The sequence below is a fragment of the Poeciliopsis prolifica genome, unplaced genomic scaffold (genome assembly GCF_027474105.1).
Source record: "Poeciliopsis prolifica strain line A6 unplaced genomic scaffold, Auburn_PproV2 SCAFFOLD050, whole genome shotgun sequence".
Classification (NCBI taxonomy): Eukaryota; Metazoa; Chordata; class Actinopteri; order Cyprinodontiformes; family Poeciliidae; genus Poeciliopsis; species Poeciliopsis prolifica.
The window spans coordinates 1,014,463-1,042,142 of record NW_026562425.1 but is presented as its reverse complement, the minus strand read 5'-3'; the positions used below and the strand labels follow the sequence as shown (position 1 = coordinate 1,042,142).

The 27,680-nt window shown below is 36.1% G+C and overlaps 1 protein-coding gene across 1 annotated transcript in view; it reads right to left on the bottom strand.

Annotated features, from left to right (window-relative positions):
- ak5 (adenylate kinase 5) overlaps window positions 1-27,680 on the bottom strand; it is a 77,289-nt gene that overhangs the window by 35,414 nt on the left and 14,195 nt on the right. The window contains exons 5-7 of the mRNA XM_055058257.1: window positions 26,966-27,079; window positions 11,696-11,887; window positions 2,275-2,365 (exon numbers count right to left, since the gene is read on the bottom strand). Of these exons, the coding sequence (XP_054914232.1) occupies window positions 2,275-2,365; window positions 11,696-11,887; window positions 26,966-27,079 (397 nt within the window). The remainder of the gene's footprint in view (window positions 1-2,274; window positions 2,366-11,695; window positions 11,888-26,965; window positions 27,080-27,680) is intronic.

Here is a 27,680-nt window from a genome sequence, read left to right as displayed (position 1 = left end):
TTGATCAGTTTTACATAACAACCTGCAGGGTGTGAAGTTTCAACCTTCAGTCTCTGTTTCTCACAGAGCTGCTAACTCTCTCCATCTGGCTGCTCTGCCAGCTTGTGTGTTAACCGGGAAGTCTGTGGGCGACGGCGCTTTTTCTTTCCTCCACTGAATGTGGGCCACTTTGGTGAAGCTTACGTGCAGACGACACTTTCTGGAAATGAAGCTGAAGAACAGCGCTGTTAAAATGAAGAGCCCGCTGCATAAAAACCTCCTGGTTATTTTTGATTCCTGAACTCTTCCTGAATTAAAACATTAGTATTGTTTCTAAATGAATATTAACTGGTTTTCTTTCCATTATTTGAGGTCTGAAAGCATTGCATCTTTTTCCTTATTTTAACCATTTCTCATTTTCTGCAAGTAACTATGAAATTTTTTTTCTTGGGAATTTTTTGACAGTTCCTCAATTTATTTTTATTTTTTCTCCAAGATTTTTTCTTTAAGTGGGATATTTTTATATTCTACTATTCCATTGGTAGATTATTTCATTTGTAACATGGGGAAAAATGTCTTGTTATAATTTAGTTTATCTGCCAATGGAAGTAAAACTTTTTAATCAATATTAAGTAATTATTGACTTAGAAGAAGCTCCTATATCTTGCAGAAAAGTTACTTTATTTTACTTGTAAGTGTAACAAGATATTTGCACTAGAAACTAGATCAAATATACTTCGGCAAGGTTTTGTGTTTTTGCAGTGTACTTCTGCAAAAAGCAGTGCATTGTTTGCAGAAGTAATAATGGACGCCGCCATCTGGATCTATTTGAAGTTATTCAGCAATGGAAGCTGGCAAGATCATAACAAAGCAATAAAAAGAAAGAACAACTAAAAGCAACGGCCTTTTGTGGCGCATTGATTGCAGCTTCTATAGAGAAGTCTGTTTGGATATGAAGCCAGAGCTGAGATTGTGATGCGCTTCAGTGACACAGACTTCTTTCATAAATTCATAATTATTTTCAGCCATTGTTTACGTTTAGATTTACAGCGTCTGGCTTCTGCTGGTGCAGAATTATGATTTATGTCTCACATCAATGACATAAAAGCTGGATAAAGGCCACTCATTTGGGGAAAAAAACAATTTAGGACAATTTGAAGAGACCGGATAACCTAACAGTAGAGATGGGTAGAGTACCCAAAATAGTACCGAAGTAAGAGTAGCAGTACTTCAACATATTTACTCAAGTAGAAGTAAAAAGTAGCTGTACAAGAAATTACTCAAGAGTAAAAAAAGTATTTGGTTAAAGTATTAACTGTACTGAGTAACTAATCAAATGATCATTCATTTAATATTGAAAAATTACATCATCAGATGAAAAAAAATGTAAAGTCTAGTGGAAATGTTGGTATTCAAAAATAACAATAATTCATGTAAGTAACAAGAAAAAAAACAATCAGGCAAAAGAAAAATTTTCCAAATCCGTTTCTTTCATTAGAAAACTTACAAAACTTTAACAAAACTGCAGGAGTGAGTCTGAGCCTGGTGAGGTTTTGGTAAAAACAGGTTTGTTTTTTATTCAGTAGGGAGAAAATCCAGAAATTTTACTCAAGTAAAAGTAGAAATACTTTGTAGTAAAATTACTCAAGTAAAAGTAAAGTGTCGTAAATTTAAATAAATGTAACTGGTTACCACTCATCTCTGCCTAACAGCAATGGTTTTGGAGGAAACCCACACATTATTCCCAGCTGCATCTTCTCTGGTTAATGTTTTTCTTGCCTGACCTTTAAATTTTAGTAGGCGGCCATGTTTTTGCAGTTTGGATTGCTGTAGTCTTTCCATTTTTGGATGATTGACTGAACAATGTTCAAACTCTGCTTTTAACTCCTAACTTGTCTTAATGTAGTTATGTTTTCTAAAAAATCTATGAAGTCTTTCCACATTATGCTGACTATTTAGAGTTGCCAACATATTCAATAATTTTAAGATGGCATTTGACAAAATGAAACAAAATGTAACTGGTTTTCACAACTGTTGACTATGTAACTATATAAAGCATTTTCATTTTCTCCAACTTCAGTTATTTTTACTGTAACATGACGAAAAAGAAGAATAATCTGTGCCAGTAATATGTTCCTGCAGCTTTACCAGCCACTTTCTGCCATGAAAATGGTGATTTAATACTTTAAGTGCTCTAATGTCTTTATTTCAGTTTGAACAGAGCGTTTTACAGGTCTTCACAAGTCCTTTATAATTACCGCATGTCACTGCTAATGAATAAAAAGCTGATCTTACCGGCAACAGGTTCTTCAGAGGGAAACAGCTTGTTATCCAAAGTCATGCTGATGTTGCAGAAAACCTCCTCCTCATCTCGATCAGCATCCAGCTGAAACAGGTGAAGGGAAAATAATATTAACTGTGGTGTTTTAAACTTTCTTGACGTTACCTTTTGTTTCTTCCTTTGTTCCTGGCGGAGTTTGAGAGATGAATGAGGCTTGAAATGAGCCGAGGGTCTCTCGGGTCATTCTGCATTCAGAGCTTTATTAACGCTACATTAACTAACTTCTCCTGCGTGTCGATCGGCGCCTTTCAGAAGCCCGGCTCGCTTCCTTTACATGATCAGGAAGAAAGAGGGCCGTGACGATTAAGGTTTCTGAGTGAACTTGAGACTTCACTCCACTAATCTGCTTCCAGGAGACCTTTATGTGCCATTCAGAAGAAATTACAGCAGCTGAAAGGCAAAAAGTGACCATAGACTGTAGAAGGTGCCACAATAAAATGGCAGTTTCATCTAAATGCACTGCAGACTTTGATAACAAAATATTGAACCAAACAATACACATGGATCTGTTCATCATGTCTATGCAGTAGATTGTGTTATAGTGGCTTAGACTGCAGGATAATTTACTCACAATTAGCCTGTTTAGCTTGGCGTAGCTTAATCATAAATGTGTTTTTAGCGACTCTAAGCTAACTCTATCAACTTAAAGTGGAAATTATTTAACTATTACAGATTACAAATTGGAAACAGCTGTTTAATTACTCCCCTTTCTACTCACATTTAGCCTGCCAAATTAGCATAGCTTAACTGCATACAACTCTATTTTTAGCGCCATTAAGCTAACTCTGTTGAACTTATCAACTTAAACTGAAAATTATTGGCTCATTATAGATGACAAATTACTAACAGGTGTTTAATTACTCCCTTTAATTCTCACAATTAGCCTGTTTATCTTAGCATAGCTTAACTGTATACAGCTCACCATATGTGTTTAGCTCAGCCCATAGTTGAACAGGTAAGCTAACTATATTTAACTTATCAGCTTAAAGTGAAAATTATTCAACCATTATAAATTGCAAACAATGACTTCCTTTTCTACTCACAAAGTGTTTATCTTAGCGTGACTCACCTGTATACAACACTATTAGTATATTTACAATTAGCCTTTTTAGCATGGCTTAGTTTTATACAACTGTATTTTTAGCGCCGTTACGCTAACCTCATTCAACTTATCAACTTAAAATGAAAATTACTGAACCATTACAAACTACCAAATTTCAAACTAATGTTTAAGTATTTTCTTTTCTAGTCAAAATTACCCTGTTTAGCTTAGCATAGATTAGCTGTATATATTGGCGAAGTTAAGCTGACTTTATTCAATTTAACTTAAAGTGAAAATCATTTAACCAATATAAACTACAAATTGCAAAGAACTATTTACCCCCTTTTCTCCATTATGAAGAGTTTTTGTGCAGTTGTTTGTGGCTGCTTTTTCTTCTTATTATTATTATTATAATTATTATTAATAATCATCATTTACATCAACCTGCCAACTAAAGAGGGAAATTAGCCGCTGAGCTATAATCACATGTATTTGCTTGTAAATGTTAGTTAATACGTAATGTTCCATTTAAAAATATTATAAACTTGCAACAATCAATTACAACAGAAAAAATATTAATGGCAGTTAGAAAACAACAAAAGGACCATTTCTGTCCTACTGACTTGAACTATGACTGAACATCCTTCTGAATTTTTGTCAGGAGAGAAACTCGCTGCACACTCCAAACTTAAAGTAAGTGGTGACAGTGGGACTCAGCAGAAATGTACAGAAAGGATGGAGCTTTGCAAATAACAAGCTTCCTCTGGAGGTTACCCTGGTAACAACAAAGGATGAGAGCCTGCGTCTCAGTGTGAGATGCGTGGGAGACTCCCTGGAGTCCACCTGCAGAGGAGGAGCAGAGGGGATCAGGCTGGTCTGTGCCACAGGAGAACAACTGGCGGCGCTTCCCTTCACAGCCACAACTGTCACCCTCAAAAAGGCTGATGCGTGCAAATACACACCAAGGTCAAGCATCATTCAACGTAGAGGTTTTTTAAATGTTTTCTCTCTGCCTGAGTGTGAGAACACAACAGGAATAGGTGGAAATCATTTACACTGGCTGGGAATTCTTTGTGTATTTAACTGTGCAGAACAAAATTAGGCTTAAAACAGTTAAAGCTTTGAAAAATACCAAAATAACCAATGAATACAAAACCCCCAGACATTTTTGAAGACGAATAAAAAGAAAGTAAGGATTTAAACGTGACTTATTATGGTTCCTTGAACATGCTGGCTTGGGTCTATTAGCTACAAAAAAAAACTTGTTCATTACTTTTTTTTTTGCAAACATCCTCTATAATTTTTAGTTCGGCCTATTTTGAGCTGTTTTAGAGCATCTTGTCTCTTTAAATCCAGATAATCTCCTGGCCACATCCTCTACAATTACACAGTTATTGCACAATTATACAACCGTGCAACTTTGAAAAGCAGAAGTAGAGCCTCGTGCACAACCAATAAAGGTGCAGCAATTGGTTTCTGAATAGTTAGGCAACAACTAAACACTTGTTTTTTCCAGCAGCCATTGTACAGCAGTAAAATTAACTGATCACTTGGATTGCTAGGTGACAGGCTGTTAATACCAGCCCAGTTTTACTGATCAGACTGATTGATGCCTTTGTGTTAAAAAAATAACTACTGGACGATACCGATGTTGATGCAAATATATTGTGCATACCTGATTGAAACAGTATAGTAGCATCTTTAAGCTTACTAAAAATCTATTATGAGGAAGTAAAAGTCAACATTATATTATTTTACTTTTACACACAGTTCAGATTAACATTTGTAATCGCAAACATCTCAAAACAGGAAGAAGATTTGAGGAAACAGGCGAGTATTTCACACAGCTTCTCCTGTACTGTAAAGCTATTTCTGTTCTCTGTGCAATCTGTTTGATCATACAGCTATTTTTATTTTTTGGGAGGTTCTAAAAGAGTTGAAGTCAAATATAGACGAGAAGCTTTCAAGGATTTATATTTGACTCAAACGTTTGTTTAGGATATTTAGAATTGGATTTAACAACTGATCTCTGGAACAAGATTTCATAGTAAAATGCTTTAAATGCCTCCTTTGTTTGTTTACATCTGCCTGGATTGTAACGTCGTGCAGGCAGGGAAGCGCTGAGCTCATTCGGAGAATATTTAATTAGCTCAGCCAGATTTCCTAGAATGACACGACTGCTTCAATCCTGGCCTCAACAAACAATTATCTCCACTCACCAACTGCAACGAGCAGTTGGTGCCTTCAGAGATCAGCAGATGCTTATGTGAGAAACTATTGTTGGTGAAAAACAACAACAACAAAACAGCTTCTAAAATGTAAGGTTTGAGGTGGAAAACCTTGTGAAAACAGAATATTTCAGACACTGTTGTCCAGGTAGTTTTAAATGGAAAAAGGACGAACAATTAATTGACTTGTTTTAATCCAGCAGTGATTTACGTCCAGTGTTTAAGAGAAGTCGAAGCTCCACGCACCAGAGCTGACATTTAAATAAAACAAGCTACTCTAATAACGAAGGCCTCCACTGGGCAGAAACAATGAAGACTCAGACGTTAGTTCATGCATGAGTTTCGGACCCAGCTGAGATTTTTCCAATTATATCCTCTGCTTGTTACGATACAGAGGAGGATTAGAGCCACTGGGAAAACAGTCAGACTCTTTTTCCCTCCGAATCCTGAATGTAATCTGAGAATTCTGACTTTAATCTGTCAATCCCGATTTAATCCATATATTCTCTGAATTCTGACTTTTCTCAAAATTCATACTTTTTTCTCATAATTCTGACAGTAGTCTGTGAAATCTGATTTTCTTCAGAATTCAGATTTTCTCATAATTTTGAATTGAACAAAAAAATGATTTTTTTTCCCAATCATTTTGAAAAAAAATCTATCAGCATGATTTTTATTAGCCAGTAAAAAGTCAGCATTATTAGTGAGAAATAAGACACTTATTCCAGTGTGTCTTCAGTCACATTGAAATAAGCTCAGCATCAATCATGTTTTATTAATAAGTAGAGATACGGATGAGCTGTTAATCCAACACATCATTTGAGATTTCTTTATGTAGCAAGTGTCATGGCTTTGGCCTTGAAATTTGAGGGATTATTTGTGAAATATAAACAGTTTTATGGGGTTGAAGGCGAAGGACGATTTAAATTAACAAAGTCGAAGATACTGTTTCATTATGATTTAACTTAAAGTAAAATAAATCTAAAACCAAGTTGTTCAGGAGCTGAAAAGCTAAAAATGATTGAGACAAACCATTTCTCTGACCGAAACTTCAATCCATTTATCAGTTTTCAGACGTACAGATGTATATTTTGAAGAGAAGGATTTTGAACAACCTCAGAGATAATGCCGAACGTAATTATTACTATTATTACTTTAAGAGCGATTGTGTTTCTGACAGCCTTTTTGTTTTCTGAGGCTTAAAACGAAGTGATTGCAGGGAAGATGTGATGAACCAGACAAACACTGAGAGCGAAGACGAGCGATGCTGTTTCTGTCGCCTGACAGAAAGTGGCAACAGCAATTTACAGCAGGTTCATGCCATCGATACGGACTCAAAACGTTCACATCACAGAGCGGGGACTGCAGACGTGCTTTCATTTACGGCTGTAAAAGGAGAGGAAACTGGGTTTACTCCAGGTGTTTCTACAGAAATACAGATTCTTTTTGGGAGAAAAGAAGAAGACGATAACTTATTGAAAAGGACTTAAGATAAAACAAGTTGCTCATCAGCTCATCAAATATTTGAAACTATGAACTCAAAAAGATATAGATTAGACATGTTTTATCTGAGTGACAGTGGAAGACCTCTAGGTTTATGAGTTACATAAAGCAAGTTTCTTACATTATCTTTGCATACAATCATGCTTAGATAATGAGATTTTACTCTGAGCAGTTCTGACAACTTTGATCTCCTTTCCTGATGAGCCGTTTTACGACATCTTGTCACTTCAAGTCCATATAATCTGCTGCTGGCCACGCCCTCAATTCAGTGTTTACAGTCACAACTGTAAATGACTGAAAAAAAAGATGCGGAATTATGCGACGGTACATCTTTGAAAAGCAGAAGTAGAGGCTCCTGCACAACCAACAGCAGGTGGTTTCTGGATAATAAGTCGACGACATAACATTTGGCTTTTCCAGCAGCCATTGTACAGTGCAGATGGCGGTAAAAATCAAAACATGCAATAGTTGCCTTTAAAGTTGTGTTGGACATTTAAAGTAGACGTTTCACTGAAATAAAAACATTTGACGACACGAAGCAGATTTAGTCGCTGTGGCTTCATTCTCAATTTAATATTTTATTTTCTAGTTTTTTATGAGAACAAGGTGGTATTACTTTTAGTTCTTTGCTGTTTTTATCCCTCCTTCTCTCTTAATACTAGAGTCAGTTTCAAATGTTGCCTTAACGAACAGTTTCAGTTTAAACTTTCAGTGTGTCTTTATGTTTATCGTATGATTTACGTGAATGGTTTGTGAAGTCGGTGTGTGAACGGTGATGCACATCGACTACAGAGAAAGATGAGGTTTAAAGTGAATCAAGAAGTTGTTTGTGTTGTAGCCTTGGGAAAAACAACAGTTTTTAATTCATGTTTTGTTGCTGAAAAAATTCTTCTCACACTAAATTGGTTTTCTTTTAGTGAAGTTTGAATCAACCTGGAAAACTGTTTCATCACCTTGACAGGATTCTTATGTTTTTAGCAAGATTTAAAGGATTTACTTTTTCTTTATAGATTTAAAGGCATGTAGAAATTTTGAAACGTAAGTGATACGTTTATAACTCATATTGCCTGGAACAATTGCAAGAATAAAAGAGATAAAATGTTGAGTAATTTATGAGAGGGACATTTTTTAAGGGACAGATTAAGAAGGATGTCTCATTATTAAAGAGATGCAAACCTCCAGAATAACTGATTTAGTGTCTTAATGAGGCGGACTCCGTTGGGAACTGCACAAAGGTTATGCAGAGATCTGAAGCAGAAAATTATTTTCCACTTCAGTTTAATTTCTAAAAAAAATATTATATGTGCTAAAATAAGAAACCATGTGTTTCTTTTGGATTCTGAAGACAAAAGTTGCAAATTTACAAAGAGACTCTTACATGTTTACAAAAAAGCCTGCTGCAAATAACATGATTATTTATTCCTGAAGTATTGTTTATGAATTAAAGGTAATCTCTGCTTTTACCTTTAAACGATTGACATCAGGATATGGTAATGTTGCAAAATGTTTGATTAATGAGGCTCAGATTAGAGACATGTTCATCACAAAACATCTGCATTTAAAGTTTCTTTGTTGCACAATCTGTGCAGGTTCTGGTTCTGCTGGAGCTTTTTTTCCTGTTACAAGGGAGGTTTTTCTCTCCACTGTTGCTACATGCTTGCTCAGTCTGTGGAATTGCTGCAAAAATCGACAAAACGCCAATGATTATCTACTGTCATCAAGTCCAGGAGAAATGAATGTTTCAAATTTGTAGCTCTGTTGACCATAAAACTGAAGAAATTACAAAAACAAATTTTCTTAGTGGAAATGTGACGTGTTTTTTTTTTGCCCATATTGACATAGTATTTCACAAAACTGCAGTGGAAACACCTTTCTTCGCATCAAATGAGTCACAGTCAACAACCAGATGTTACTACTGACGAAAATGACAAAGAGGACGACAGGAAGTGGTTGGAGGATGATGGTTTATTTTTGGGATTTTTTGCAAAATGTGCAGCTGGCTTATAAAAAGTTGTAATTCGAACATGTCAAATCCATAGTTCTTCTGTAAAATCACTGACTGCAATTTCCTCAAACGCAGCTTGTATAGCCGGTCTGAAGTATAAGAAGTGTGTTTGCCTGAATGAAACGCTAACATCTCCTTTGATGGCTGACAGAAGATGAACGCTTGTGCCGTAATTTTTATGATTTACCGTGTAAACAAACTTATTCACCTCTGACTTTAAATTAATTTCTTCTTTAATGGGAACATTGCAATAACAAAATTGTGTTTTTTCAACATTAGCAGAATAAAGTCAAAGATTTGCACATTTGAAAAGCAAACGCAGCTACTGAGACAATGCAATCTGCTTGTTTTCTTCAAACTAACTTAAACCATTAAACTGAACTTGATGTTTGATAAATAAATGGATTGTCTGCCTGAATTGACTTTTTTTGTAAAATGATGGCATTTGTTGTGAATTGGCAATATGTAGTTTTATTAGGGTTTCTAGGTTTTTAATGTTTTTGATCTGTTTTCTTATTTTTCCACCCAGACCTCTCAATTGTCCTAATTAGTTGCTCTCTCCTCACACCTGCTCCTGACTTTAATCATGCTAAGTGCCCCTCTCAATACTCACCACAGTAAGAGAAAAACAGCGAGAATCTCTTTTTATTTCTTCTTGCCTGTGACTTCAACTTCTTTGCTGCATAAATAACAATTTTCATCATCGCACTTGTGTCGCCACATGCCTCCATTCAGGCTCCACAATTTCCATGATAATCTGAAAATGTGAGATTCAGTACAAACACCAACAGATCCAGGTATCTAAATCTCACATCCTGTGACATCTTAAAGTTTTTCTCCTGGGTCACACAGGTATTTCCAGACTTGTGTGCTCTGCACACACAGCGGGGACCTCAAGAAGCAAATATGACTTTTCATGAATATTAAAAGTCCAGAGAAATGCTGTATAAGTGAATGAAATGGCTTAATGACAAACATGGATATTGCAGGTTGATGGAAACAGTGAGTTCACAAGAGGCTGGAATAATAGAAATGTGAAAGAGCAATGAAGAAACAAAATCTTTCTGCAGATTGGAAGGAGAAATTATTTAATTTCTGTTAGTTTCAAAGAGAACCACATAACTCCCATTTAAAAAAGAAAAAAGAAAAGAAAATCAGAGTTATTACCTTAGCATAACCAGAATGAGCTACACTTGTCTTTGATAGACTTAACCATTGAAAAAATCAGTTATCACCAGCAGAACAAAAATATTTTGACTTTATTGTGTCAAACAAATTTCAGATTTTTCATCGTTGCAGACAGAACTCAACATTAATGTTATCCACTGTAGATTATGATAAACTTTTCAAACTCAACCATGCAAATTGAGTCTGTTTGAGTTGGAGGAGTTGCTCAGTATTCTTGGAGTATCGAGGGAAAGGAGGCCGCCTTGAGACGCAGACAGATCGATGAGGACGGGCTAACTTCTCCTATTTGCGCTCAGCAGGCGCAGATTGAAATTTGGTTCCTGTGCTTCTGCACCAAACCTCAAACGGCGTCGGGGATCCCAGAGGCGTCCAGCTCAGGCGACCTCACACGTCCCTTCTGTTATTTATCTTGTCATGTGTAAGTAATGTTTTTTGTTATGCTACCAAAATATAGCGATCTGTAAGTGTCACCCTTCTCCTCACGCAGGATGACAATGCTGACCTATTCTACAAAACAGTCGCATATCTGATAAACAATTAAATGGATTTCTTATTTCCAGCTGGCATTTATGCTCAGGCTGTTCCTCTAATGTCGGTGACGTTTTTATCAAATTGGCGTCAAATGAGTCTAAATTTGCCTGAAGATGAGATACAGACATTTTTTTCTACAGAGGCTGATTCATTACTGGCGTCATTATCAGCTTCTTGGAGGTAGAATTTGTCAGAAATAACTGATTCATTGAGAATTAAACTCAAAAATATACATTTTAGATTGACTGAGTCGCCACTTTTGAGGTCACAGACACAATTTGTTCACATTAAACATGCTGTTCATGTGTTGTATTAAAGTTTTGAAGTTTAGTTAGTAAAAATAGATGTTTTGTTTGTTTTCAGAACAATTCTAGCTGAGGTAGTAATTAAGCCAAAGTGATATGAAATAAATATGCATTTTTTTATTTAAGATAAAGACACCTGTTTCTGTCAATATGTTTAAGCTTCATTCAGATCCAATTCACTAAAGGAATGCAATGTTATTGCATTTTGGGCAATAAAATAAATGTGTATTTTCTCATATCAAAAAGGACTCGAATTACATTTTTTATGTATTTCTAATATTGTATAAAAAAGCTTGAGGTTAAATGAAAAATCTTCAGAATTTGCAAATTATTCCCTCGGATTAATATTTGGAATAATCGATTAATTATACGAACAATTGATTAATTGTGTAAATAATCAACTGTTTAGTGAATTGTTGGAATAATTGATTTGTCAGAATAATCGATTAATCATTGGAAGAGTTAATAAAGTTATCAATTCCTAAAATAATCGTTAGTTTCAGCCCTATAAATTTGCTCATCCTTTCCGTTTTAATAGTTTGAATGCAGAGATGTAGTGAGCAGCAGCCTCACCGTGACGATCAGGCCTCTCTCCTGGAAGTACTTGACCAGAGGAATGGTGTTCTGCTTGAAGTTGGTCAGGCGACGGTCGATGGCCTTCGGGTTGTCGTCGGGTCGCCCCTGCTGCTCCGCCCTTTTCTGCAGCCTCTCCTTCAGGCGGCTGTTGGTGCAGGCCAAGAAAACCACCAGGTCTGGAGTGCAGATCTGCAGAGAGAAAAATCATGTGTGAAGCTGCTAACAGCTTGGAAGAGGCTCCATTCATGCATGATGGCTATAATCTGGCTGTGAGCTGAATACTTCACCGAAGTGAAGCAGAGAGCAGCTGCAGCGATTGATATGATTCAGAAATGTGGCGCAGTCAAGTCACCATGTTTAAGATAGTAAAGAGCTCATCTCAGGCAGGATTTCAGAGGATGAAGACATAAACTACATTCATTCCCTTTGTTTTAAATACCTGAAAGACTGCAGGCATTATCTTTTCTACAAAAGACACTGTTGTGGCAGTTTTCATAAAAAAACATTGATGTCTTTGCTTGACCAACACAGCAACATAGGAGTGTGGACGCTCACAGGAAGTTATTGAACACAATTTTCTTGAAATTGCAAAAACCGCCTCATATACTGTCAGTTAAAATAAACAGTGAAAGAAAATATTTCACAAAATATTTATAATATATTAATAATTAATGTTTTTAGAAAAAAAGTGAGGGGGAAAAAAGTCTGTTAAAATGAAAATAATTTTTTGGAGTTTTAAGCCACATCTCCCAGTCCTGCCTCCTACTGGTCTGGTGAAGGTATTGCAGGAAGGTTTTTGCCAAATAAATCTGGTGTAAAATAAATTACTTCTCTGGCCTTCAGTTAAAATCACGAGAAGTTGATATATTATAAGTGGGTCCGGTTCTGCAGTGTTGGGGCAGTAAGTCTAAGGCTGCGTCACGTTTCGAGTTTAAACGTGAGAGCAGGAATGATTTACAATTCATCCCAGAAACCTGGGATTAAACTACAAACTGAGCGAGGAACCAGTGCGAAGAGTTCAGTGTAAAACTGCCTGTAACTGGGTGAATCATTGACATTTTGTAATCCAGGTTGGAAGGCACTAGAAAACTGAAAAAAACAACTTTATAAGCGATTCCCAAAAGGCAGCAAAGAGGCATACATTTTCTTATAAAATCAGTTATTGGATAAAGGAAATGAGAATATGCTATAAATTTTTAATCAGGCATCCGTAGGACGGAAACAAACCCTCTGGTGCTTCCTGTGATGTAAAACACAAAAACGCACCATCCAGAATTATACAAGTGACAAAGGGAAACGAAGACAAACTTGTGTGTATTTAATGTACATTTCATGTGCCATAGTCTGAAACTAAAGTAGTTTAAATGGTTTGGTACATTAGTCTGTTTGTGACCAACAAAAAAAGTTGACACTATAAAACTGGGTAAAGATTTGGTTTGATTATTGTTTTTAGTAAAGAATAAGAATTGATAAAATATGGATTACATGTGAATAAACACACTTGAAAATGTTCAATATTGTTGTTTAGTAATTGTTTATAAGACTGTGCAGACATCTCAAAGAAAAAAAAAAAGCTTGAGTGACTGGAGTTTTTTTAAAATATTTGAATAATCTCAGGTGCACTTGAATGCACCACAAAACCGCAGCTGTTGTGATATTGTGCAGCATTTTGAATCCTCCATGCAGCAGCATTTGGACTTCAGATGGTTCTTTTCTGTTATCTATGACGTTTACATGAAGTTAGAGGTGAAATATGAGCAGGCCTAATGTTCCCAGATAGCAGGGTTTTGTGATTGCTGTTTTGTTTTGGTGTCTCTTTTTAAAGTTGCCCCAAGAGAACGTTGCATTGCACAATTAATTCCTCACATCAACATTTGTTAGGAAGCGAACAGAAATGGCTGCACCAGATATTTTTGATCAGAAAAGTATTTCCATTTTACCCTTCAACATTAGATCTGCCCAGTCTTGAACACTTGAAATTACTCCTCAAAACTCACTTTTATTCTTTCGCATCTACATTAGTAGTATTGCCCTGTTTGTTTAATTTATTGTGTTTTATTCTTGGATGTTTTTATTTGTGATTTTAAGAATATAGTACAGCATTAAAGTGTTTTATTAATAAATTGACATTGACATGAGGTTACTCTGATTCCTACCGTTACAACTAAAGGTACCACTTTATTTGAAGGGGTCTGCATTAGACTGACATGACATAAACATAACCGTCCTGAAGATAAAGGAGGCTTTATGAATGTTTACAAATGACTGCTGTCATAAAGAGTCACTTTGTAAATAATGACACTTTTAATTAACTTTTTATGCAAATTCTAATTGAACTTTTCATTAAAAGGATCATTACTGACCAAATAATGCAAAGTTTACACTTTTAATGGACTTTTAGTGGAACTTTGCATCAAAAGTGTCATTATTTACCAAATAATGCTTGATGACAAATCCTTTGTGTTCAGGTCATGTCAGTCTTATTCACACCCAAAGTGCTACTCAATTAAATTGTCATAAGATAACTTTCCATTATAATATGAGCTCAATTTTGTCAATATTCTGCTAATATAAAACCTCCCACAATTTTGCAATTTCTATTAAATGAGAAATGCAATTAGATTGTATGTGAATAAGTTTTATCACATGATAAGTCGTTAGAAACATGCTGCACCATCATCCCCCAACGACTTCTTTTCGTCTTCTTTTTTGTAATTTCCACCAGTGGTAGCATCAAGTTATTGATCATGTGACTCGTACATTATATGTATCTATAAAAATGTGTTTTTGTAACAGTTTTGCAAAATAAATCAATTTAAATACGGTCGGAAACATACACCTCATTCTAGCACCAAAACTTTTTGGTAAACAAATTTTTGTTTTTTTTCTGAAATTGGTGAGTTTCCATGAAGCAAATTCATTCTCAAGTTGTGCAAGTATACCTCGAGTGACAACGCAGCTTCTGACACCTGTCCATCCATCCAGTTCACTGGAACAGGACGTTATCCTCTCTTGAGTCATTATTCAAACCGTCTCACTTTTTTAAAAAATTTCCTGCCGTTTCCTGTATTTACATGAAATGCATGCGATGAGCATTCCACCAAATGCATCTGATCTGGCTCACTGCCATGGATAAAAATAGCCCGAATGGCGTCTACAAAGGTGCATGCCACTGTTTCCAGTTAAAGTTTCAGTTTCCATGGGAGCCATGCACACATGCATGTATTTCTCTCACATTTGGCTGCCGATGTTGAACAGGGTGCGCGCTGCCAGGGTTTGTCTGGAGAGGTTATTACTCGTTAATCTTTTCCTCGCGTCACATGAGAGGAAGAAGATAAACTTGGTTAATTTTTGCACCGCCTGGCGAGTCAGAGAGGTGTTTTGTAAAAACATAACAAAAAACATTAATTTAGAAATTCTTTGAAAGACTTTGTTAAAAAAAAAATTAAATAAGCAAAATCAATCATGTGATGTGTTGAATGCACTGGCTCAAGTCAAAATATCAAAACAAAAAAGACATAGCAGAGAGAAAAGAGTGATACAAAGGCGGCACTATCTGGTGTTTTAATTTTTTCTTTATTAAATTTTGTTTTGCTCCTTTTGCTTCTAATAAATCTGTATCTGCAGACCGTCAGGCGTCTCCATCTGTCAGCATAAACAATCCCATTTTTTCTCCTTCAGCATTCAGTAAGTCATTTTGTGATCAAAATTTGGTAAATAATGACGCATATAATGCAAAGTTGATCATTTTAATGGACTTTAAATACAAGTTTTAATGCAACTTTGCATTAAATGTGTCATTATATACCGAATGACACTTCATGACCACAGTCGTAAACATTCATGAAGACTCCTTCATCTTCATGACGGGTGTTGTGTCATGTTTTTGACAGTGTCATGTCAGTCTTACGCACATCCCATCAAACAAAGTGTTACCAAATTCTTTTTTTTAATCTACAATGCCCCTAATACGCCGTCATAAAAATCAGAGCTGCGCTCTCATTATCCTGTAATTGGTTTCTGCCAGAACGGGATGTTTTATTCCTTTTCTGAAGTGTGACAGAAAAGAGTTAAAGAGTTACAACATCATCACCAAAATCACTCCAGTCCAGGGTTGTTTTTTTGTCAACATGACGTAAAACAGCTCATTTAATTGGTTTCAGAGTATATGTTTAAGATGAGAATGTATGAATCTGTCAGCTGAGCAGTTTTGCTTCCACACGGGCAGATTGACAGGAATGATAACAGAGCATTGTCACCCTGTGGGTCGGTCTGTGAGAAGCCTGGAAGTGAGGATGGAGGGGTGGACGCTCTCTCTGGGCGGCCATAAAGGGAGCTCATGAATTGCCGCTCTGATGCTTTAAAGGGCAACGTGGCGGCATGGGGTGCGTAATGAAAATGGATGCTGCCGGTCCTCAGAGGACCAGACGGTTTTCCCCCAAGCCGAGAACTTAAAGAAAAGAAGTGAACCTTTCAGGAAAAGAGCATAAAGTAAGACTTAATGTGAGGGTCAGTGAATCGTTTTTTAATCCTTTGAAGGTCAAAGTATGATGGTTCAACGACATTGAAGGAGTTTCCGTTTTCAGATTTTCACACTATTTTCTGAGATTTGTGTCGTCAGTTCTGGAAGTTATATTTCAACATAATCCACCTCAGTATAAATATCGTCAACCCTTTTAATCAGGATTACAGACCCATTCAGTACATTGGGATATAATTCAAAAGTCCATATATTTCCTAACTCCATCACAAAGATAATTAACATAGATTAATTAATTGTCTAATTAATTTATAAAATGGTCTAATTGACTGTATAAATGTGACATAATTATTGAACAGATTAAGATTTAAGTGCTATCTTAATCTAATTAAATTTTTCGCACAGACAATGAGATTTTAGTCTGCCAATTTTGAGCTCTTTTCAGAATGAGCTGTTTTAGGGCCTCCTGTCACTTTAAATTCAAATGATCTGCTGGCCATGCCCCCTAATTCAACCTTTACATTCAGATGTGAAAATGGCTGCAAACCGATTATACATCCTTAGATCTTTGAAAAGCAGAAGTGGAGCGTCCTGCACAACCAGAAAGAATGTAGCAAGTGGTTTCTGAACAGTGAATCGACAATAAAACACTTGTCTTTTCCAGCAGCCATTGTATAGTGCACCGCTGATTTTGTTTGTGTGTTTTAAAGTATAGTTTTATGTCTGTTATTTATTTATTTATTTTTTGTTTTGTTTTTATTTGAATTTTTGTGTTTTGATTTTGTGTGTTTGTATTTAAAACAGCTTCTAGTGTGGCGAAGACCAGCGGGGATCCATTTTATCTTTATTTAACGGGGATCCTTAAATAAACAAGTGAAAACCCCCAAAAGCAACTGTGCTGGAGTGCCGCTGGGGTTGCTAGGTAACAGGCGGGGGTTCCATAAGGTTGCTAGGTAACGGGCAGGGGTTCCGTAAGGTTGCTAGGTAACAGGCAATGACTGCTGATTGGTGGCTTTACATTCCAAAGGTTTTATGTTGCACCTGAACTTTTCCACTGTTGGACAGTAAAGAATATTTCTACTCTATTTCTATTTTATGATTTTAAAAACTATTCAAAACACGTAAAATTATAAAAAGGTTTGTATTGACTTAAAGATTTATTTTCATGCAATTCAATTAGGAAAAAAACTTTATTGATCCAAAGGCACTATAAAGTAATTTTTATATTCCATCTGATAATAAAATAGAAAACTAATACTTCTTGTGTTGATCTAAAATATTCTGAGATCACTTCTGGAGTAAATCTGCTTCTCGTAGAAAAGCAAAAAGGCAAAACACCGCAAAAACACTAAATCCTACCAAATATTTTTATTTAGTTTCTAGTGCAAATTTCTCAGTACACTTGAAGTTACACAAACAAGATAGAGTAACTTGTTGTAAGTCACAGATTATTTCACTTCTAAGACATTGTTCCCATGTTAGTAAAATAATCTCACTTTTTCATCAATATTAGTTAATTATTGACTTAAAACTCACTCCTATCACTTAAAAGTTGCTTGTTAATTAGTTCTGTCTTAATTAAGATGTTTGCAGTAGAAACTACTTGGTATGATTTTGTGTCTTTGCAGTGTGTACGGTTTCCAGACAGTCTAACTTTGTTACTTTCTGTGGCTGTGTTGGTATTTTAATCCCAGCAGACAGTCTTCCAGGCTTCCTCTCTCTGTCTGAGCCTTTCAGAGCCAACAATCCTGCTGACAAGTAGAGGAGTTTCCACTTGAGTTTTCAGCAGATCCTTCAGGACATTTACCAGCAGAACAGTGAGTTCACTTAAACTCTGATTTATTTTTCAGTCTATTTCTGGTTGACCGAGTTAAAATCTATGAAATATTTAGTTTCACACTGATTACCTGTGATTTAAATAGTTATATATCATAAATATAACATAATCAGTTCCTTCAGACATGCTCCACAATCTTCCTCACTATTTATAGAAACTCTGCATCAGTTACTGCCTATGATTTGATTACATGTGAAAAATACTTGGAATCGCACACAACCTGCGTATTATCACTTCCCATCTCTGTTCTGCATTTTCTGCTGCTGATTAGAAGCTCATATTTAACTTTTGGACGGCAGAGATTTGCAGGAGGTTTAATTCGAGCTGAATTTGTCAGATATCGAGCTGGATCCTGAATCGACACAAAGATGTTTCTTAGCAACAGAGAGCGACGGCGACAAATCGTGTTAGAGCTGGAAAAACTAGACTTTTATTTCTTTGTTTTAATGTCAGCAATAATAAAAAGCCGAGAAGTGACAGAATAATCGAGGCTAAAGCAGCCTTAAAGTCCCCAAATGGGTGATCAGAAATAAAACTGCCATCCTGAGTCTTTACAGGCATTTTGGATTCTCTCATCGGAGCCAATAAAACCTGCTAACTTCAATTTAAATATATAATATGTAAATATTTCACATTTACCTAACAATTTGCAACAAATAGATTTTAAACCATCAGAATTGACTTACTGTAATATTTAGTGTCAGCAAAGTTGCATTAAAAGTTTATGTAACTGTAGAAACACTGCTTCTCTTTAGCCTGCATGAAATTTGCACTTCAATCTGTTCAGATTTTAATCCAGTTTTTTTTCTGCTTATCAGCCATCCATTCCTTTTGTTTTGTACTTTTCTTTTGAAAGACATTCCTCTTGCAGCTTTCAGTGCTAAACTTTTGCTTTTCTTCTAAAACCTCGACTAATTTGTTGTACTTTTTGGAGCCGAAATGTTTCTCCTCTCCTACACTTTCTTGTCAGTGGCTCATGTTGTCTCGGCACAGCGCTGTGTGTTTCCTCCTCTGCTCCCGAGCTTCACAGACCCCCGTTTAATAACCAGTTGTCACTTTATTCGATTGTGAATAAAAGGCCTGCTGCTTGTGCGCATTAACGATGGAGTGCGCATCAGCTCTTGTCCAGTCATCGGTGACTGTAAGAGTTGTTTTTGCGTGGTCGCCTGGACACGGCTGCAAACAAAAGTCCATGCTTGTATTATCTGTGTGTTTTCATCTCCATTGAATATCCTCTGGCACCTTATCTAACCTCAGGGTCCATCTTCAAACGTCACTCTCCCTTTTAAAAAGAGATCGAAACGCCAATTCCAATAAACCTGCATCAATAAAAACTATGTAAGCTAAACTACATCTCAGGGTAATTTGTGACGTGTAACTTTGCAACTTATGACAAGAGGGATTAAATATCAGGACTTTCAACTGTAATGTGTTGTTCTGAAAAGCTTAAAGGTGAATTATTATGCTTCCTTGACCTGGTTTGGATCGGTTTTTGGGCGACAAAACAAAATGTTTTGTGAGATTAAAGTCATAACTCTATGATGGCTTATTAGGACTAATGTAGATAGAAGGAGCAAATTTCCACCAAACACCTCTGAATTTTAAAAAAAGAAAAAACAAGAACAGTTTTGAGCTCCAGAAACAATTTTGGAAGAAAAAATTAAATATTTTGACCATTAATCTAAAAAAATTTCCAGAAAAAAATGTCAATTTCTGAATTTGATAAATTAAAAATTTGGTAGAACAGGGAAATTTCCTGATAAATCTCAGAAATTTTCTAGAAGAAATATGTACATTTCTTAGTTTTAAATGTTTTTTTATTTACTGGAAAAAGCTCAAATATTCTAGAAAAAACACAGAAATTTTTCAACTTTGAAAAGTAAAAAAAATTGCTAGACAAAAACAGAAATTTTGAGATTAATCTTAGAAATATTCTAGAAAAAAAGAGTTTCCACAGTGTTCCTAATCCTTTTCCATAAGAATGTGTTTAATCTGATTAAATTTCTTAATCAATTCACAGCACCACTAAATTTGACATCCAGGCTCCCTGAATGACGAGGAAGATGTTGCACTCTAGCCATGTGTTTATCTCCATTATTCCCACTCTCAGCAGACGTGAAGGTGAAGAGATAAAACTATGTTTAATCACAACCAATTTGCTTCATGCCTTAAACAGCTGGAGTTGCTTATTATAACCATGATTACAGCCAATTTATAACCTCCACCGCCGAGCCAGTCGTGGCTAATTGCAGAAAGATTGTCGCTGGTGTGTTGTACGTGTTCCAGCCTCATACTACGCCATCCAGTTTATTTGTTTTGTTGCCTCAGGGCAGCTTCCACGCAGGGCACTTATTCTGGGAGGAATCTGCTGTCACATAACGCGGAGCAGGGGAGACAACAGCACAGGAGCTCTCATTAAGTCAGGACGTTTCTTCCTCACGGTAACAGCGAGAAGAGGTCCAGTCACCACACAGACAGGGGGGGAAACAACACAGGGATGCTGTCCAGGTAAATGAGGAAGAGAAGCTTTTAATCTCAACACAATGCTGCAAACAACCAGCTGACCTACATCCTAAATGAGCAAGTTATGTTAATAACATGAGAGTTAGAAAAATAGGTGTTGACTCAATGCAAAAACACAACGTCTTTTTGTTGTTTTGTGTCACATAATCAATAAAAATACAGTTTTGGACAAAATATTTAAAATTTCTGGGCATTTTTCTACTTTTATGGATAAATTCATGTTAAAAGAAACCAAGGTTGCTGATGAACAAATCTGCACTGCAAAAAATATTTTCTGGTCTAGTTTCTACTGCAAATATCTGAATATTTGAAATAAAACAAAACCAATAGTAAGATTTTTAGGTTTTAAGTCAATAAAGTATAAAATGTAGTAGTTCCACTGGCAGATTGTTTCACATATCAGATTAGAAAAATGACTTGTTATAAGCAGAGGTGAGTAGAAATATTACCACTTAAGAGTAGCACTACTTCAACATACTTTTACTCTAGTAAACTAAAAAGCAGATGTCCAAGAAATTACTTAAGAAAGAGTAATAAGTATTTGGTAAAAAAGTTAACTGAAGTACTGAGTAATTGATCAAATTATCAATTGTTTAATATTTAAAATTACATCATCAGATGGACCGAAATATAAATTTATGTGGAAACTTTGGTATTTTAATAATTACAATGAAAATGATTAATGTGAATAGAAAAATCAAGGAAAATAAAATGTTTCCAAATCAGTTTCTTTCAACAAAAAACCTATAAAACTTAACAAAAAACTGCAGGTGTGTGTTGAGTCCAGAAATTTTACTAAAGTAAGAGTCACAATACTTCATAATACAAAACTAATAGTAAAAATTACAGAATACTTCTAAATACTTCTCAAAGTTTTTTTTTTTAAAATATTACTCAAGTAAATAATTGAGTTCATAAATAATTGAGTAAATGTAACTAGTAACTGCAGAACTCTGGTTATAAGTGAAAAAGTAAAGAAAGTACCTTTTTTTATTTGATTAATCACTTAACTGTCAGAAAAACCAATAACTTAAATAAATATTAGATTCAATGGTAAATTCAAACATGAATTTAATGTCACCGATTTGTAATTGTTATAGCAGTAAAATCCAGTCTAGCAGTTCATGAATCTTTACCATCAAACTTCATCTACAAATCTGAGAAAAAGAAAGTTCTGTGTTTGAATCTTCCTCATGTGATGCATAGATTTTTTTCACACGTTCTCCATCTTCCTCCTACAGAGTCAGGTTCCCCCGTTTCCTGCTCTTCTTCCTCATCCTCGGGTTTCTGTTCTGCTATTGTGCAACTATAAAGCAAATCAAAAGCCTCATATCACACCTGCGACTGAGATAAATAAGGTTGTGGGACAGTTTAGATACGTTAGCTATAAACAGTTATGTAAAAAGAGTTAATCTGTTACAAAAATGGGCCGAAAAACAAATTCCTGCAAGCTAAAATCTTGACTTCAGTGAAAATGTTTTGATGTGATCCAACAGTTACAAACAGCAGGAGAGCAAACATTATATAAATACCTCCTTTAGGATTTTTACATTTGTTTACTCCTCTTCTCCTCAGGGTGGTTTCTCTGTCATGTCAAGTTTTTATATCTTGGCACTGCATGCTCCAGAAACATATTTTCCATCCACATTTGCATCTATACAAACTACTTTTCCTGTTTTCTTTTGGGTTACTCAGTCGGAGGCAAAAAATTAAAAGAGCAGTTTAAAGAGCAGAACAGGTAGCAAGAAAAAAAAAAACATGATTAAGTAAGTTTAATTTTCATTTAATTGTGTATTACCAGAATTTGTATCTTCATTGAAATGCCTCAGCAATGAAACATGTTTGGTTTTGGTTCAGTGGAGCAGTTTCTGGGTTCCTCTAAGCATGAAGGATAGGCTGGTAAAATTCAACTTGGCATAAATGTTGCTAAAATGATTCACTGATATAGAAAACAATAGGAGTAAATGCCGGCCAAAAACGCTCCAAAATTTTCTAGAAAAAACAGAAATTACTGAGTTTCAGAAAATTTCCAAAAGTTAAACATTTTTTGACTTTTGGACATTTTCTGAGTTTCAAAACATTGAAACATTTTTGACTTTTGAAACTCAGAAATTTTCTTGGTTTTTCTAGAAAATTTCTGAGGCTAATCTCAAAATTTCCGAGTTTTCTTTGACTTTTGGAGCTCAGACATTTGCTTGTTTTTTCTAGAACAATTCTGAGTTTAGTCTCAAAATATCAGAGTTTTTCCAACACATTTTCAACTTTTGGAGGTCAGAAAAGTCCTTGTTTTTTTTCTAGAGAATTTCTGAGTTTCTTTTCTATTGACATTGGCCTTAATACATTGCTGGAGGATGCATTAATTGGTCAAGGTAATGAAATTAAGCTTATCCAAGTTAATTCATTAAGTTGTCATGACAAACAAATATCAACAAAATTAGTTCAATAAACTCCATTTAATCACTTGACCGATCTCAGAGTTGGAACAGTTTTACAGTTCACTTTTCACAGTTCCATCTTTGTTGCACTGGATCTTACATCCTGTTCGTATTTCCTGCTTTCACTACATGAAAGGTGAGGAACATCGCAGACAGACTGACAGTTCATTACGAAACCCCGGAGTTATACTTAACACACTCCGCTGAAAGTGCAACCCTCCATGTTATAGATGTTTGACAGAAGAGCACAAAAAGCCCTTTTCACAAACCCAAACCATATCGAGTCTGGTGAAGGAATATACTTTCTTATTTCAGCCGGTTTCTGAGCATTGAAGACAATTTGTCACAGGCACAAATTATACCTTAAAAGAGGAGATGATGTCTGCAGGAGCGAATGCAGTGTGAAGAGCGACAGCGAACCAAAATGGCAACTTTGTGAGTGAGACAGCTAAATTAAGATCTGAAACCTCTTGGGAAGCTCTACAGTATAATGAGTGCAAATAGAGACTTTAGCTTATACTTGATGGCTGAAGTGAAGGCACATTTTACAGTCGGCAGCTCCTGAAATACGGCAAATCTTTTAAAAACTACTAAAAAATTTACTTTCAGTATCAGATTCCTCTGTAATGTTTGCTTTGTGGTGCTCTAGTTTGGACTGTGTAAATATATATAATCATAATATAAATTATGATGGGTTTAGGACTTCCATATTGGAGCAGATGCATATTTTTATGCATCTTTACTTCCATTTTTGTGCCTGTATGCTATCTGGTGTCACAGAAGGAATATGGAATGTAGTCCCTGAAAAGAAATGGCTTTTTGCATCGCCCATCAGCTGACATAAGCAGATCACATATATCTAATTGATTAACTAAGGCAGCCCAGTGAAATACTTTTGCTTACATTTTCATTTTGAAAGCCAGACTTCATGTCGTTCTTGTCAAAACTTGTAATGCTTACTCAAACCTTTCTCCTTGTGCTCTTGCAGAACTCTCTGTTCGCTTACAAAACATTTTCTGCTTGCTTTTGAAAATGCTTTTTTGGCACTGTCGCTTGGCAACCTCTCAGCCAATAGAATGAAAGTGTTGTTCTGAGTGCCTTTGTTTCCTTCTAGCAGGTGTGCCTGTGAGGCTGCTATCGATTGTAGCAACCTGCATCAGCCTCTGGATGTAGGGAGTTGGTTGGGTGAACAAACTCCTGCCTAAGATCAGTAGCTGTTAGCAATCAGTAGCACACTGCTGGCGGATGTTTAACGAAACATGGAGCAGAAAGCTGAGGCCGTTGTTTCTCCCTAAATACAGTGGCTGGTGCAGGTTGCTACGATCAATGGTAACCACACAGGCAGACCCGCTAGAAGGAAACAAACGCACCCAGTGCAACACTGTCATCCTATTGCCTGAGAGGTTGCCAGGCGACGATGCATTTTTGTTCCAGAAGCAAGCAGAAAATGTTTTGTAAGGAAGCAGAGAGTCCGAGCAGAGACTACGTCCGAGCGTGAGGAGAAGTTTAGAGTACAAGCATTACAAGTTTTGAGAGGAAAGACATAAAGTCTTGCTTTCAAACAGAAAATGTGTGCTTTTGGATTATGGTAGAAAAAGCACCCCATAGTTAATGAGTCGGATACTGGAGAAGGCTAAACGAATACCTTGTTTGCTAACTGATAATTATCGGACAGTTTGGTAAGAGGATAAGAAAGCAGCACCAGCAGCAGCAGCAGATGTAACATGGTGACATAAAGCACAATGAGTGGGATTGGTGTGAACTCATGCCAGCGTTGATACGGGATGTGACGCACGCGCAGTGATGAAACAGCCAAAGTGATGATGAAGGCACAACACACTTCAGAAATCAATAAATAAAACTCCAGGTTGTACAAAAAGAAGTAGTGCATCTCAATTTGATGCCACAGAAAGATAAAACCCGAACAAATTATTGCTGTTTCTCAGCAATAAAAATAAACACTGGGTAAAAAAATTAAAGCACTTAAATGATCCTCCTGTAAATCAGAGCTGTCACGTACCAGAATCTGTCATCAAGTAAGAGATTTCTGAAAAGGAAATGTTATTTTTATGTCTACTCAGCCAAGCAGGACTTTATCTACAGTGCCAGGAAAGTGTTTTCTTTTTTCTTTTTTATCCTTGTGGAGCTCACGGCCGTTACTGAGAGGAGTCAGACAGGAAACAGGCAAAGAGAGAAGGGGAGAAAACATGCTGGTCTCAAATCCAAGGATTTCAACTCACTACAAGGATCAATGTCCTCTGCTCCACTTTCTATGAGTTTTATAAACTCTATATACCTCAGAAAATGCCAGTGGTTAAGACACATTGGCAAACTGATTTTGAAAAAGTCTCCATTTGATTCTTAGTTAGGGGTTGGCAGAACGTTTCGTACTCGGATGACGTAACTGACTTTGCTCAAATATAAGTGGCGTCTTCTAGTAATTTAGCTGCTGAATGTGGTCGACTTTTCAGACCATTATACCAAACTTGTACAACTATACAGTTTATACTAAAACTTGCCCAAAAATAATCCAAGTACTGTAACCAAAATATGTACATTAAAATCTATGAGAAATTCTCCAGATGCAATTTTTGATACATGAATCTTTTAACTCTCACAGGCTTTAACGGTAACCTATCAAGTATCTTTGAACATGTTAGAATAGGACTATGGTTTACAAGAACGTGTTCATACAATTTTTTACACAAAATCAAATTTAGATAATTAAATGTTAGTCTGAACTCCTTTTGAGCTCCTTTCAGAATGAGCTGTTTTAGGGCCGTCTGTCCCTTTAAATTCAAATAAACAACAACAGACCACTCCTCCGAAACTCAATATTTATCCTCGCACGAGGAAATGGCTGCAAACAAATACACAGTTATGCAACTGTACATCTTTGAAAAGCAGAGAGAGAGCCTCCTACACAACCAACAAAATTGAAGTAAGTGGTTTCTGGATGGTAAAGCAACAAGAAAATGCTTGTCTTTTCCAGCAGTCATTGTACAACACATAGCACGGTAAAATTATTTAATTTCCTTTGTTTAAGTATTTTTGCATTGAATTATAAACAAGCTGACTAACAGACCGTTGAAATTTTGGCTGAATAGTGGTTCCATAAATCTTGACATTGGTTTTTATATGGTCTTAATCTTTTTTATTTTATTTATTTTTTTGCTACATACCTGCCATACTTGTATATGACAGTATTTATGGGGATGTTGGTTGTTTGTTGGATGGGAATTTCTTTTCTTTCTTCTTCCTTGTTGGAAATGTAATTTTTATTTATTTATTTATTTATTTTTTTTTTGAGGGGATGGGGGTATGTATAATATGAAAAGAAAAATAAAAACCTCAAAATCAGCTGACCAAACGTGCTGGAACCCTGCTTGGGTTGCCAGGTAATGGTCTGGCCTTCACTGCTAGCAACACCAGCTAATTTGTTACATTCAGAAGGTTTTTAAAACAGACATCAAGAAACATTAACTTATTGCCAAGAAATATCTGGACGTTTGTTTGTATTTAAAAACAGTTGAGGCCAAAAGAACGTGCAAAATGTGAATTTTACACAATCGTTCCCCTTTAAACTTTTAAGTTACCTTTACTGGCATTAATGCGTGGACATCAAAGAGTCTAAATGCCTTTGCAGTGATGCTGTGATGTTGCTCAGCTCCTGATATCAAACACATTAAATAACCTGTGGGGTTACACAACCCACAGAGCAGCTGATGATGCCGTCCTCACATCTCAGGCAGAAAGCTGGACTGGGACTGCCTCATTTGGATACTTAATTAGGCTTGCAGCTCATGCTTACAAGCATGACTTTCTGGTTATTTCTGAACGTTTCCACAGCATCGTGTTGTGGCTTCCATGAAATCCATGTGTTATAACAACTCTGTAGTGACGATTTTTCCTTTTAAGAGATTGAAAAAGTAAACGGGGGAATATCATCCCAGAGACGGACGAGGACAGATGGTCCAATAACAGAGACTCACCTGGTCTTCAAAGGACAGGGCCTGTCCAACGTCTCTAGGGAAGCCATCTATGACGATACCGTTGGCGTCTGGGATCTTCATTATCTTTTGTTTGATCTCAGTTATTGTGGTTTCCTGAAAAAAATGAAAAAAGCAACATGATTCATGAGTGCCTTCATCCTGTGCCTAAGCTGTTGATGTTTTTTTTTTTTTTTTTTAATAAAAAGCGATAAAAGAAATTCTGCCATTTCTGCAGGGAGGTCATTATGTTTCAGGATCAATACAAATAACAGAAAGGATGTTTTCCTCTGAGAGAATCATTTCAGCAACAGATTATAAAGAAATAATATACAGTGCTTAACAAAAAACTATTCAGATTCAGAGGATAGAATTTAAAATACAATATTTTTCGGACTATAAGCCGCTGCAGTTTGTAGCCCGGTGTGGCTTTTCTGTGGCTTTTTCTTCAACCACCAGGGGGCTCTCTAACAGGAAGTGAATCACTTGAAGTCCAAATTGGAAATCAAAGAAGAAAGTCCACATAAACGTATGTAAACGCTCAAAACGTGTTTGGTGCGACTGCATCAAAAGTGCACACTCGTCGAACCAGAAGGGTCAGAGGTGTTTCTGACGCACCGTTATAAATCACTGAACGGCTTAGCAGCTCAATACATTAAGATCTGCTGTCGTCATCGCAACTTTCCAGACATCTCAAGTGTTCTGGTTCTGTTCTGCA